The 15,330-nt window shown below is 40.5% G+C and overlaps 1 protein-coding gene across 1 annotated transcript; it reads left to right on the top strand.

Moving 5' to 3' along the window:
- The first annotated feature begins 257 nt into the window (after positions 1-257).
- Positions 258-14,896, top strand: susd5 (sushi domain containing 5). The gene is made up of 5 exons (XM_078268073.1): positions 258-604; positions 1,900-2,077; positions 5,846-5,955; positions 6,601-6,789; positions 8,600-14,896. The coding sequence occupies exons 1-5, from the start codon at positions 517-519 to the stop codon at positions 10,519-10,521; spliced, it is 2,487 nt and encodes an 828-aa protein (XP_078124199.1). The 5' UTR covers positions 258-516; the 3' UTR covers positions 10,522-14,896.
- Positions 14,897-15,330: the final 434 nt, after the last annotated feature.

Genomic DNA, 15,330 nt, shown 5'->3' with positions numbered 1-15,330 from the left:
GGGGACAATTAACCTTAATTAAGATTTATGCTCAACCTCAACCTGAGGGGTGTTAAATTGTCTTAACATATAATAATATATAGCAATCCTTACATTTATAACATTTAGCTGATGCTTTTATCCATAATCTCTCTGTGTGTGTGTGTGTGTGTGTGTGTGTGTGTGTGTGTGTGTGTGTGTGTGTAAAGGAGCAGTCCGCCTTTGCCCACCCTCAAGATTTTGAGCCGTGACGTATTTACTAACGGGGACACGCGAGTTTTCACACCGGTGCTCGATCTGCTTGCGAGGGCGACTATTTGGGGGGGATAAACTGCGCCTCGCTCTTGAGCCACTCTGACCGTTTTTTCCGTTATCACTTGTCAACAAGCGAACCTTCCTGCCTCTCAGTCCACATCTGTCCACACCGGGAGTGTGCTCTCCACCGTCACTTTGACCTGCAAGATTGTGAATACACAAGTCGTCTGGAAGTTTTTGGACACATTTTCCAACATAAAAAAGTGAGATTTTTTCCAGAAGATGCTGGATCGTTGTAACCAAACGGTTCTATCATTGCTCTTTGGATGCCTGGCTTATCTTGCGGTGACCTCTGTTGTAAATGCAGATGGTAAGTTCATATTTAAGCTATTGTAACAGAACATTATAAAATATAATATAGGCCTATATGTGACAACAAAACATTGACGGACTCATTATAAACTCACAATTTAATCCCAAACAAAATTATGAGCTTTTATTGCAATATGAAATTATTTTTTATCACCAAAGTTAGGAGTTGGTGATGCTAACAGTGAGCGGACCGGTGGAAGCGCGCGCTAACAATTGGCACCACCTGCCTTGTGGTCTTGTGCGAGTATTTCCCCTTTCAACTTGCGGGATTTTTTCTTTTAAAGTTATCATTGTATTGCCTTAAACAGGGACTTATTCGTCTAATAAAACTGTGCGTAATGGATGAAATATTTAGAAGATTTAACCGTTAACACGTTAAACATTAAATCACATGTTATTTAGGCTAACGATTCTAGCTAATGACGTGACAATGAGGTGATAATGAGAGGGACAGCGTGCACCTGTGATGTAAATTGATCACACCTGTAGTCAATACACACTAATTAAGCTTCTCTGTTATTGCACTGACATGAAAGTGTTGTTTAGAGTGGTCCTTTATACAAAATCATACTATTTTATCAACCTTTAAGCAGCTGGCAACAATATTATTTTTTATTAAATTGTAAAACATATTGTAATTATATGTGATGACAAGCAGTATAGACATGTCTTGATGATTCATAGCCTACCTGTAGTTGTATTCAAATGCAAATCTGCATAATGGCACACAATTAGGATATAGATTTTGATATAGATTTCAGTCTCAATATCCTTATTTGTGCGTAGCTACTGGTTACTACTCCAAAGTATCCATATCCCTCAAATAAAACTGATAACCTGCTTACTCAGTCAGTAACTGTGTGGTTTTCAGCAACCATTCCAATGGATGCCCATAACCTATATTAACAAAAATGGGGAGGGCTCAAAAACTTGGCATAGGGCTGAGGACATTTAAGCACAAATAAAATTTATTGTTAAAATATAGTTCCAATAAAAAGCCGTTTAGCCTTCCCTTTCTCTTCTGGGTGGTTGTCTTTTGTGAATGGATACGTCTGTCTTTTTTCTTCATGGAAGACAGGAAAGACGAGTCAATGTTGTTTGGATTTTATCATAATGGTCAAAATATTTAGGAATTAGGTGAGGCGTCTAATTCTTACAGACCCTGTCAATACCCAGAAGCTCAGGTCGAATTTAAACTGCAGCTCATGAAAACTTGTCACTTTATGACTTGGTGCAATATACGTAAGAAGTTTCAGAGGTTTTCCTGTTACTCCCTGCTCTCTCTCTTCTCAGGTCGAGTGTTCGTGTTGGACCTGAGGAACTCCTCCGGCCTGCAGGGCTTCAGAGATGCTGAGGGGGCTTGTGCCTCACAACATGCCCGCTTGGCATCAGCGGAGGAGCTCCATCATGCTGTGGTGGAGTGCTTCTTCTCTCCATGCACCCGAGGGTGGCTCTATGGAGGCACAGTGGGGTAAGAAAATAAGTATTTGTGCGTAAGGGCCTTCATTGTTTTAAGGGACGTGTAGAGCGACTTCTAGAGATGTCAAAGGTAATTTTGGTGTGTGCGCTTCTGTGAGTGTGACGGCAGTTGCAGGAACGGATGAAAGAGAAAGGAAGTAAAGGCAGCAGCGGTAGTTATAGAGAGAGTGGGAAGATAGAAAGTGACACATTTCAGGGGGGGGAAGAGAAAAAGAGAGAGGAAGAGAGGGAGAAAGACTCCTCTGTTCCTTCCTGAAGGAGGAGGGAATTCTGAGCCGGGGTGTCATGTCGACAACTGCCTCCATTTACACCTCTCATCTCCACGGTAACATGACACACAGCTTTCAGCACCCCGAGACAGACACAGACAGAGATGGAGAGAGACAGGGCTGATTTGGGCCTGGAGGAAGAAGATACACTTTTAGTGAGGTGATTAATAGCTTGTATGCTTTTCTTTGGTGGCAATAGACCTTTTTCACGGCAGACATGTTGACATGTCATAGTAGGAAAAGCACAGGTGTATTCAAAACCATTAATGATGGCTGCATTCCACTTAGGAGAGGCCCTGGTGTTGTGCATGCTGACTCACTGAAATAACTTACTGGGACACTTGATGGAATTGAGCCATCGTTAAGGTTATCAATTTCAGCTGTGCTTTTCCTACTATGACAAATCAAAATGTCTGCTGTGAAAAAGGTCCATGACAGAGGATGCAATCCATACAATAGCTGTTGCACAAACCGACGGACATACAGGCCGACAGACTACCTATCCCTAGAGCCATGCCACTAGCACGACTTACGCTAACACAAGTATTGGTCAGATAGATGCTGACTTTAAAATTCCAACTCTCTTCAAAGTTACTCAATAGACGAAATTACCCTGACAGTGAGCGTATTCAAGTGCCTTAAGTGCTTAAAATGGGCTAAATAAGATATTGTAAGTTGATAAAGTATTGTAAATGAAGGTTTATAATGTAATTTCTTGGAAGATGAATATATGATGCAACGGAAAACGCTTGTAACTAACTATAATAACTAATATTTTCCCAAATCATTGTTCAGAAGAGGAATTATCGGTGTTATGAAACAGAACCTGCTTCAAAATGGCGTCTGCCCGAAGAATGACGTACGTCTGGTCAGAGGAAAAGCTGACACATTTCTCCTTTCCTTCCTCCCTGCCCTCTACGTGTTGACCAGTGGACATCAGCTTTCACACCCGCTTACCATGTTTCACAGGGTATCACCCATCTATGACTCTGTGTGTCTAAGCGGAGTTCATCCCTATAACCCATGCTCTCGTCTCTCTCTCTGTCTTAATCTTGTGCCTCACCCCAACACTTACAAGTGAGCAGCAGAACAATTTCAGTTTTTTTTGGAGGCTGTCATGGGCTTTTTCTCCCAGAAGGCAACACTTTGGTGTTAGTGCCAGTTAACCTGTAGTCCTTGGCATAATTTTTAGGTCTGTTGCATACAAACGAGTGCTTCTCAGATTGACTCTCCTACCTTAACGTCTTCCTCTTACCTGTCAATCATAGATCTGCTGCCCTGGCAACCAAACACAATACCAGTGGACTCATACAAACACATACACATATCTTTGGGTTTTCTTTGTAATAGTTATGTCATGCAAGGTGAGGGTTTTGAGAAAAGGTTCTTTGGGCAGGTGAAGTGTCCCCTGATGTCCGTCATGGGGGGTCAATCTCTCTCTGTCTCTCTCTCTCTCTCTCTCTCTCTCTCTCTCTCTCTCTCTCGCTCTCTCTCTCCCTCCCTCTCTCTCGCTCTCTCTCTCTCTCTCTCACACTCACTCACTCACTCTCTCTCACACACACACACACACACACACACACACACACACACACACACACACACACACACACACACACAGATGCCGGCAGGAGATATAGTTTAATGTGAAAATAGACTTTGTGTGTTTTGTCTCTCTCTCTCTCTCTGAGTGTTTTCTTGGTGATTTCTGTCATGCTGCCTATTTCTCGCTTTCAGATTTTTGTCCTTATAAGCTGAAGTTAGTGTTGTACAAGCATGCAGTATGACTCACACCGCTTCTCACAGTCTCACTGCACTGCAAGTCAAATTCTTTCCAATTACTGATGCTTTGATTAACTCTTTACACAAGTCCACACACACACACACACACACACACACACCCACACACCTTTTACATTTAATGATGCGTGATATTACTGTGTAATATTTAATGAAAAGGGTCATATGTCTGACTTTAAATTATGTTTATGAACTCTGCTTTGAATTTTTCTTCCACATGAGGTTGATTGGTGTCAGGAGCTGCTATGGGAACATGATTTGATTGGCCTGGGAAGTTTGAGTCAGCCTTATCTGGTGCTTTTGGATGACAAATGGGCAAATGATGCTATAAACCTTAACATGGCAACAAAAATAGACTATTTACTCAGCATTTATTTTGCTGTAGCTTGTAGGCGTTTTGCACTGCATTTTTCATTTGGTCCCTGTGGAATGGATATTATATTAAGTCCTTAATGTTATGAGTGTTCTATAGTTGGCTGTAACTTAAAGCTTCTGCATGGGAACATCTATTTGTAACGTGCCATAGTGTGATAATATTGTGCCACAGGCTACCACCGCTGATACTGCAACATGTCTGAGCCATGATGTGTGTTCCTGGACTCTGATGTCATGCTGTAATAATATTTGAATAAGCAGCATTTCAGGTGGTGCCTGAGAGAGCAGAACGTACTGTATACATTTGTCCATATGTGTTGTCATATTTCCCGTATACATATAACAACCAGAACTGCAGCTTTACATGTGATATTATTCAGCAGAAATCTCACTTCACTTTTTATCAGTAGTGTAATAAGTGGTGGAAGAAGTATTCAGTACCAATATATTAATGTAACAATACTCCATTACAGGTAAAAGTCCTGCATTCATATCCTACTTAAGTAAAAGTCGGTATAATCGGTATCAGAAAAATGTACTTACTGTAAAGTATCAAAAGTAATACCTGTTTTTGCAAAAAGAAAAAGCCTCTGTGACTGATACAATATGAAATTATTAGATTGTTAATACTTAGTGTAGGCAGCATTTTATTGTTGAAGATGCTCAAGGTAATGCTAGTTTAAACTGCTTTATATACTGTTAGGCATTTAAGTTTATGGTTCCCAACCTGTGTGTCAGGTCCCTCCAAATAGTCACAAGCTATATCTGAGGGGTCAGGAAATGATTCATGAGAGATAAAAAAAAAGAAAAAGTTATGCTACATTATACCATGCATTTTTTGTACTTTTCACTTATTTTTGCTTGTTTGTTAAATATTGGATTATTTTACCTCTTTAGGCATATAACAATTATTTAAATGAGATGTTTAGCATTAACAATGCATTTTAGCTCGTATTTTCTGTTAAATATAAATCTGAAAAATAGGTAGTAACTAAAGTTATCAAATAAATGTGGAAATTAAATACTTAACTACAGTACTGGAGTAGATGTACTCAAGTGCAAGATGTGTACCCAAAGGAGTTTTTGTGAATGTGTTATAACCACCCTTAATTCTTGAGTCCCTTAGTGGTGCCTGAATACTTTGCTGTAGGCCATTTGCTCCCATATCACATTGTAATTAATGAGTGTGTTTGTGTGTATGCAAATATTAATTTCTACAAACATCTATCTATCTATCTATCTATCTATCTATCTATCTATCTATCTATCTATCTATCTATCTATCTATCTATCTATCTATCTATCTATCGTTTTGCTAGGACCACGGTGTGTAATGTTGTGGGCAGTGCACTGAAAGCAGTGGATGTGAGAACAGAAAACGCTACAGAGGACGCTGCACACCTGGACGCCTTCTGTATCAAAGACAAAGGTCAGTAAACACACACAATACACACTGATATATACACTCATAATTTATAAATCCGTACATAAAGTTGTGAGTGGTAGTCAGGATATGAATGGCTTAGCTATGTGTGTACAGAATGTGTGTACTATGTTTCTAGTCATATCTGTCGTTATATACCAATCTTTCTGCCTCTTCATTAATATCTGTGTGAGTGACCATATAACTTGATCCATGAATGTACGTAAGCATAGAAGGAGCATGAAGCTAAATTTCACACATTTTTTAATCTAGTCAACATGTTATTATGTATCGAATAAACTGTGCTGTCTCCGTCTAATTACCATAAAAAATTAGACCAGGGTCAAGACAATAGATAGCCTTTATCTCATCCCAGTGGCATTGTTAGTGGTCTTGTTTGTCAAAATTACATCCTCATTTTCCACAAAGCCCATTGCTTCCTGTCCCTAGAGTCATTCTTATCTTTTTCTGTTTACAAATGGGATAGTGATGCTGTAAAGCTGGATAATAATATTGAGTGGTGTTTCATTAGCCACACTGTGTAATGCTGAATAGGGGTTTCATCATCTCTATTACAGTAAATAGTTTGTTTAACAACTCAAAACATTTACATGCATTCATAACATGCATCTCTGTGTTTGTTGTTGACAGGCGTGCCGTGTGGTGATCCTCCATCTTTTCCGAACGCCCGTCTACAGGGGCACACTGGGTACGAGATGGGAGATGAGCTGCTGTACACATGTGTGCCAGGTCATGTAATGCCCAGTGGACACACTGCCTTTAGCCTGCTGTGCGACAGCTGTGGAGAGTGGTATGGACTAGTGGAAATATGTGTCAAAGGTAAGAAGGTGTTTAAACTGTTTATGTTGGAGAGTGGGACAGAAATGGAAGGAGACAGAAATAGAAAGCCCCCCTTTTGTTCATTCTCTTCAAAGCTTTGAGCTTTGACCGAGACGGACAGGAGACCACTCTGAGGTCAACCTCCTCACTTCTTACTTGTTAGCTCCCAGTGTTGTTAAGTGATCGGTGCTTGATTCTTGGCTTTTTGGAAAACAGAGTATCAGTTGTGAGTTGAAAATGGCTGGTATGACACCTCAGTGTGACATGCCGTAGTTTGGCCCACTTCATAGCATAGAAGAAAAGGGCCAGAGTTGTCTATATGAAAGCAGAATGCCAGGCCTGTGTCCATAGTTAGCTAACAGACAATCTGAGGGATCACAAAATGATTTAAAGAGATAACAAAGGAAAAAATACATTTCTGTTTTATTAATTATATTAACTTTTTTCCCTGGATACCTTTACTTAGTCAATCCTCTAGAAATCCTTTAAATAGGCATGTGACCCCCTATGATAAAGGATCACAAGCAGACATTGCTTTACTTGGGAACAAATTGATACTACTCTCGCTGGAGCCAGCAGCTGGTTAGGGTAGCTTAGCCTAAAGACTGAAAACAGGAGGAAACTGCTAGCCTGACTCTGTCCAAATGTAACAAAATCCACCTACCAGCACCTCTAAAGCTCACTAATTAACACGTTATATCTAGTTTGTTTAATTTGCCAAATAACTGAAGTGTAATGCCAAAATCTTGAAGGTGACAACTGGACTTCATAAAGTCATTGGCCAGGAAATAATGAGCTTTAGAGGTGCTGGTTGGCTGATTTGTTTTACCCTAAAATAGGCTAGCTGGTTGGTGCCATGTCATTTCTCCGACGCTCCATTGTTCCAACCTCTCAATAAACCGAAAAATTCATTTGGTCCTTTAGCCCAGTAGTCCGGCGTCCCTTTGTTTTCGAAAAAAAATAAACCCTGTGTTCCGACATCCCATTGTTCCGACCATATAGGCTTTTGTGGATCACCTCCCATAATCTAAAATCTGAATAAAAAATAACAAGCGAAATGACTTTTCTCTAGCTTATTAACACATTTAAATGTTTAGCCTATCTTTGAAAAACTGAAATAAAAATGTAGGCTAAGTCCAAAGTCCAACAGGGTAAAGTTAGTTTTGGGTTGGATATGTATTTATATTTCCATAAGCCTGCAATGATAATGAATAGGAATGGGGCATATCCCTGTGTCTTAAACAATGTGAAACTAACTTGATCAGTGAGAAGACGCCGCATCTTGGCTGTTTCAAACAGGAAACTTTGGGATTCCCAACATGTTAAACAGGGCAAAAATCCTAAAGAAATATTATAAATAATTGTCCCTAACTCTAACCATAGCCATAACCCTAACCCTATATGGTCGTAACAATGGGATGTCGGAGCAGAGGGTTTATTTTTTCGAAACAAAGGGACGTCGGACTAGTGGGCTGTAGGACCAAAAGGGAATTTTTCGGGTTATTGAGAGGTCAGAACAATGGAGCGTCGGAGAAATGGGCAGTCCCCAGCTGGTTCCCCTTGTTTCCAATCATTATGCTATGCTAAGCTAACTGGCTGCTGGCTGTAGCTTCATATTGATGTCAAACTATTCCTTTAAGAGGTCATAGTCCCAAAATTTTGGAACCTCTGCGCTAAATTATTTCCACATTTTCAGAATCCAAAAGTTGTCTTTAAATGCAAATGCTATGTGATTTGTTTTTATTTGAGTTGTCTGATCATGAATGTTAGAATTTCATCAAGTAAATGTGTCCTTGTTATGTCTTTGCAGATGAGACTGAAAGTCACGTAGACTACGAGGACAAGTTCACAGATTCCTATAGAGAGGCAAAAAGCCACAACGAGAGACCAGAGGAGGCTCATGGTGAGGTGTACGAGGAGGTGCATGGAGCTGCATCCCCAGAGGGTGATAGGATACAGGAGCAGCAAGAGAAGAGCTTTAGTGTTGAAGTAGAGGAGGAGCATCAGGACCAACATGGAGAGCATGAAGTGGGAGGAGAGGTGATTGGGAGAAAATTTAAAGGAGCTGTAGAAGGAGGAGAAAAAGACGAGGATCGCGCTATTGAGCACTTCATAGGCCATCCAAGGTGGGAGCAGGAGAGGAGAGAGGTGGTCAGGACTGATGCAGCTGCAGCCACAGAAGCACCTGTATCTCTTCTCTCCCAGAAGCACCTTTTCTGGTTCCCCTCTGAGGCCTTCCAGGAAGAAGGACATCCTGTCTCCACCAATCCAGTCACACAGACTACACAGAGAGCCTCAGGCGCCCAATCAGAGGAGAGTAAAGAGCATGACAGCCAAGAAACGCACCACCACCAGCGTCCAGTTGATGTTGACGACCAGGATCACGAGGGAGTCAGCTACAATGATCGTGACACAGAAGATAGAGACAATCACGATGACAGCCACCATGAAGACCTGGATTCCCATGACGATAGCCACCATGATGATCAAGATGACCACGACAGCCACCAGGACAAAAATGGCCGTGATGATCATGTAAAGCCTTACATTCCATCTGAGCATGATGATCTGGAAAGACGGGACCGCCACCAGAATCACGACGATCATGCTGATCATTATGACATGGGTGAACACGAAGAGGACCGTGATCGTGTTCGCTATGGCAGCCAGGAGTATGATGATACTTACGACGAACACGAAAGCTATGAAGAACGTGATGATGTGACCGATCGTGGTAGCGATGATCGCGGCCATCCAGACGGCTCTGAGGAACATCCAGACCCCGATGACCATGATGACCATGAGGAGCATTATGACCCGGAGGAGGATGATAACAACCGTCACACTGATCACGATGATCACGATAATCATCGTGATCATGAACACGATGACCATGACAGCTATGATGATCATGATAGCCATGAAGATGACAGTAATCAGCATGTAATATTTTCTATAGCAACGGATAAATATCAAAATGTCACTCAGAAGGTTGCAGAAGGAGAGGCCGCCACAGACGACACCTGGCTGGATGGCTACCCTGTCGTTCCAGAGGAAACAGAAAATGGTGAGTCCACAACAGAAAGGGCAAGACCAAAGGATACAGTGAGGGGGACAGTTGTTAGGACAACAGACAGACCCAATGAGGTGGAAATCAGTAGACCTGTCCCTTTCACCAGCTTACCAAAGGTGCCCGAGTTTCCCACCACGGAGCCTGCCTTAGATCAAGGGGGAGTGGAGGAGATTTGGCCTGGCTTCATCCCCACCACTGCTCCCTCACAACCCTCAGACTCCCCCTCATACTCCGACACCCTGGACTATGACACACAACAGGTAGCTCCCACCCACCCCTGGCAGGATGACCTCACTAAGCACCCCTTCCTCGATCACGGCCCAGTTCCACCGATGCACGATGGCAATAGCGGAGTGATGGAGGAGCACACTGTACACAACCTGCCCGGTGAGACAGGCGAGAGGGGCGAGATGGAGGGAGAGATGGGGGAGGCAATCTGTACAGGCGAGAACTGCCCACCCCGTCCTCCGAGCTCCTCCAGCCGAGGTCCAATGGTGGCAGCCATAATTGTGGCGGTGTGTGCGGTCGCCGCAGCGGTCATCGTAGGCGTGTGGTGCTGCCGACGGCAACAGCAAAAGAGCTCAGTATACGAGATGAATGGGAAGGGCCAAAGCCAGACCAGACAGGGCCAACAGATAGAGATGCAGCAAAAAGTGTAAGAGTGACAGATGAGGAAAGAGGGACACTAACAGAGGACAGAGACATTTGGAAGGGATAGGAGGATTCAAATGAATTTGAGAGGAACGCACAGCCCCTCATCTTGCTAGAAACTACTGCATTATTGAAGATTTTGGATAGGTATGAACAGATGAGTTGTGCTACAGCCCTGTTTTGAAGATCAAAACCTCACCTATGTGATGCAGAAAATTGTGTATAACAGTAAGAACTGATGCTTAACACAGTGAAACCTGAGTGAAACTAGATGGTAGATTGATTTTATTGAATTTTACCCATCTACTGTATGTTGTACCTACCCAATATTTTCAAAGCTCTGACATGTGGCTGGGCAGGTGGGGGGGCTGTGTCTGGACTGGACTAAACTCCAGGAACTGAAAAAGGAGATTATAAGGAAATAACCATGTAGGAAAACCACAAGAAGGCATGCCTGCCCGCCTGAATATACGAACTGAGACTTAAACCTCCAAAGCTCTTGGACATTGTGGTAAAGTTTCTCTGTGTTACCTTTTTGTTGACTTCATTGACTGCTTTATTGTTGATTCAGCTGCATTGTTCTCGATTCCTCATCTTTTTCTGTTTGTATGAGTATTGTGCTGATAAAAACGGTATTCCACGGCAAGAGCGCTGCAGTTCAGAACACTTTAGATCATCGCAGCAGATTTGGACAGGTAGTCCCAAATGAACGACCAGGCCTCTGTCAAAGCAGCAAGAATGGAAAAAAGAATGATGATGAAGATGATGATGGTTAGATCAGATGAAAGGGTCGAATGGGCTGTATGGGAGAAACGTACGGTGTGAGAAAGAAGGACGGCGAGTGAAACATTTTAAGATCTTCCTGCCTCTGTTGGTTTTGGCAGTCGGCTGGTAAGAGATAAAGAGCGGGTGTTCATCCAGACTGCAGACTCAGCCTGTGTGTGTGTGTGTGTGTGTGTGTGTGTGTGTGTGTCAGGTCCATGCTTTAGCGTTGTGTTTGCTGACGGCATTCAGACCAACCAGAGATCAAACAGTGTGTCATTGCCATGGCAACAGAGACAAACTAAAGTCACAACCCCCAATGTTTTTAGTTTTAACTTAAAGGGTTAGTAGTACTTTGACATATTGCAGCGGTTTGGGGTGTTCAATGAAAACAAGTAGATAGATTTCTAAATATTATGTGGAGTTGGAGAAGAATTAGGGCTGGACCACATGCCCTAAAATGTATATCATGATAAATTGTTAAAAAGGCTACATTTAGCTATATAATGATACATATAATGCTTAATATTTTTCAGCACATCAGTGGTTTATACTTCTCGTGTTCTATGTTTATCCTGATAAAAGATTGAAGGGGGTTATCATTTCATGTTGTTCTCATTTTAAATATTTGGGAATTCAAACAATTTGTGATATGAGTGAATTTAGCTTGGTTAGAAATTCATAATAAATGTTTATTGTCCAGTATTTTACAGTGTACTGTAGCTCTGCATTATTCGGTGATATTCATTCTTGCTGTTTCCGTAATGTGCCAAAGGTCAAATGTTAAAATAGAAAAGCTAATAAAAAGCTAATAAATAGGTGCAAATGTAAATAAATTAAAATAGCTATGAGAGGGTTTGAACTTATCTATTAGTTTGTAATTCTGATGATGTATAAAGACTACAAAAATGTATTATATGACAATAACTTAAATAGAAAGTGCTTCACTTGTAATTAATGTCAAAAGTGGGTGACAACTTCTAGCTGTATTTTTTAATGGTGTTATTTAGTTACATATTTAGTTATAAAATAAGGATTTGTTGAATTTGAACGGGTAAAGTGAACAACAGCTATATTGATTTGCAAAAAACATTTCATGTTTTTCATTTCCGTATTGTGGTGCATGAAACTGAATTGACACTGATGTGGCGAGGGCACAGGGAATAAAGTACTTGTCTATATGTTTCTGTAAATATGAATGTCTAACTGTAATAACTCGCTATACAAAGTGCAGCATTACTGGTGTGTGGGAAATAACTTTGACTTATGTTTCTTCACCGAGACAGTCAAGCACAGTTGACATTAGACATTACCTCTTTGTGTCTTACACAGGGTCAGCCCATCTCAAATTTACTTCAAATCTACTCTACTGCCTGCCTTTTACTTCACCTGCTATTAGATAACCCTGTTTTTTTTTTTTTTGGAATACTTTATTTTCATTTTCCAGTTTACAAGAACAAGAACAAACACAAACAAATAACCCCCCATCCCCCCTCCCCAAAAGGATGCTCCAATATTTTAAAGTAGGCATACAATGTTTTGAGGTCAGTCACATTCCAACAACACATTATCCACATAATCTAGATAGGGCTGCCAAATTTTAACAAAGGTGTTGTATCCTTTTCTAAAATTATATGTTATTTTTTCTAAAGGCATACAATTATTCATTTCTAAATACCATTTAGTCATGGATAGAGGGGAATCAGACTTCCATGTGACGGCAATACATTTTCTGGCCACTGCCAGGGCTATTTCCAAAAATTTTATTGGAAATTTGTTAAGTGGTTTATTAATTTTCATAAAGTTCCCCAGCAAGCAAAATTCTGGGTCAACAGGTAATGAAATCTGATTAATTTTAGACACAAAAGTCAATCCAGAAATCTCTCACCTTCACACACAACCAAGTACAGTGTAGGAAGGAGCACACATCTGCAGCACATCGGAAACATGTATCAGATAGATCAGGCTTAGACTTGTGAATTTTCTCTGGGGTCAAATACAGCTGATGAAGGAAATTATAGTGGACAAGCCTGTACCGTGCATTAATTGTGGCAGATAAACTGTCTTGACACAACTCTGACCAACGTTGGTCTTCAATTGTGATATTTAAGTCTGATTCCCACCTCTCCTTAGACCTATACAGAGCCAGTTTAGGACATTCAGATATTAACAAAGAATATACTTTAGAAATAAACTTATATGGTCCACTATCATGTATCAATTTTTCCATTTCCGTGAGTTTGGGTAAAGCCATGGTATTGTTCAAAGTACTTCTCAGGAATGACAGCAGTTGGAGGTAACAAAAGAAAGTATTGTTAGACAAAGAAGTGTTTTCTTCTTAATTTTTCAAAAGTCATGAAAAATCCATTCTCATAACAGTCCTCCAATTTACGAATCCCGTTATGATACCATGCTTCCAGGATCTTATTGTTTACAGTCAGAGGGATAAGGTCGTTTTGTTTTAAAGGTGATTTTGGTGACAGCCCTATCTCCTTGCCAATGGTTTTATGTACATTGTACCAAAGTTTAATGAGATGTAATAAAATTGGATTATCAGTCTTTTTGGACAAAATTCGGCAGTTGTATTTGTAAACAAAATCACTGAAGAAATTGTCTGTCAAAGAAGAAAATGCAATATGAGCCCAGGATGGAGAGACAAGAGAAATCGCATTTGGGCTGCAAAGTAATATTTTTTAAAATTGGGTAGCTGAAGTCCCCCTGATTTATAGTCCCACGTCAATTTCTCCAAAGATATTCTTGGTACCTTGTTATTCCAAATGAACTGTCTTACATTTGTATTAAGAGTTTTTTTAAAAAGGTTTGGGGTAATGGAATAGGCAGTGATTGACAGAGGTACTGCAGCCTCGGCAAAATGTTCATTTTAATGCAATTAACCCTCCCGATCAAAGTAATGGGGAGGCTAATCCATCTGTATAGATCTTAAATTTTTTTAAGTAGTGGACTGTAATTTAATTTATAAAGATTTTTTAAGTTATTGTCCACTACTATACCAAGATATTTTATTCCAGTTGGCGCCCATTTGAATGCAGATGCACTTTGACACGCAGAGTAGTTGAATGTTGTTAATGGGATTATTTCACTTTTATCATAGTTTACCTTATATGCTGAGACAGTACCATAGGTGCCCAATAAATCCTGTAGTCGAGTAAGAGAGTGAGAAGGGTCTGTTAAATATAAGAGAACATCATCAGCTAATAAATTAATTTTATGGGTTGTCTGACCAACCTTAAAGCCTTTTGATAAACCTGTTTAAATACAAGTACTGTACTTGCAATAGCAGAAAATGTAGGTTATCAAGCAATGACCTGTCTGATCACACACCAGGGTTGCCACAAGATCCATGAAGACTGATCATAATCATCAAGAATGGTTAAATATTGTGATTATATTTGGATTTGGGATTACCTGAGTTACAGTATGTGCAAAACCATGACAAATGTGAAAGAAAGGACTTTTTTTTTACATTGCTGACTTATTCACATGATGCTTATATTTCTGTCTGTTTCTTCTTCATCTCAAACAGCCTGATGTGTGTGATGTCAGGATGAAATGTGTACTATATATGTGTTCTCTAAGTCACAATAAACTCCTTAACACGTGGTTTTAACTCAATATCTATTTTAGGTCATGGTGTAGATCTCTAACCATTCATTGTGTACAAGTGTGAAAGAGACTGACTTGTCATATTAAGGTGTGACTTTGACTTGTGACCTTGACTTCTGACAATCAGCCTTTTATCTTAACTTTTTACCAAGCCCCTTCTGCCAGCCATTACCCCCCCTCACCCCCCCCCGATTTCTTTGCGATGTGCTCCAAAAATGTTTAAAAAGAACAAAGTATAATGTTTAAAGATAAGAGGGCAGATGAAAGACAGGACAGGTTAATACAGACAGAAGAGGAATGAGAACGCAGAGTCAGAGAGAGATACAGTAATACAGCGAGAATGTTCCCCTTTGGGTTTTTAACATCACTGTGTGACAAACTGCACAGAGGCTCAATGTTCAAACATTATTAAACATCTCAGTGTTTTCTCT

Source organism: Sander vitreus, chromosome 14, assembly GCF_031162955.1.
Source record: "Sander vitreus isolate 19-12246 chromosome 14, sanVit1, whole genome shotgun sequence".
NCBI classification, from domain to species: Eukaryota; Metazoa; Chordata; class Actinopteri; order Perciformes; family Percidae; genus Sander; species Sander vitreus.
This window is presented reverse-complemented; position numbering and strand designations above follow the sequence as displayed.

Bases quoted from the DNA above. Each gene is read 5' to 3' on its own strand.
- susd5 (XM_078268073.1), top strand. From the start codon at position 517: ATGCTGGATCGTTGTAACCAAACGGTTCTATCATTGCTCTTTGGATGC. The intron at 605-1,899 runs GTAAGTTCATAT...CTCTCTTCTCAG, and splicing joins CTCTGTTGTAAATGCAGATG to GTCGAGTGTTCGTGTTGGAC. The intron at 6,790-8,599 runs GTAAGAAGGTGT...ATGTCTTTGCAG, and splicing joins AGTGGAAATATGTGTCAAAG to ATGAGACTGAAAGTCACGTA.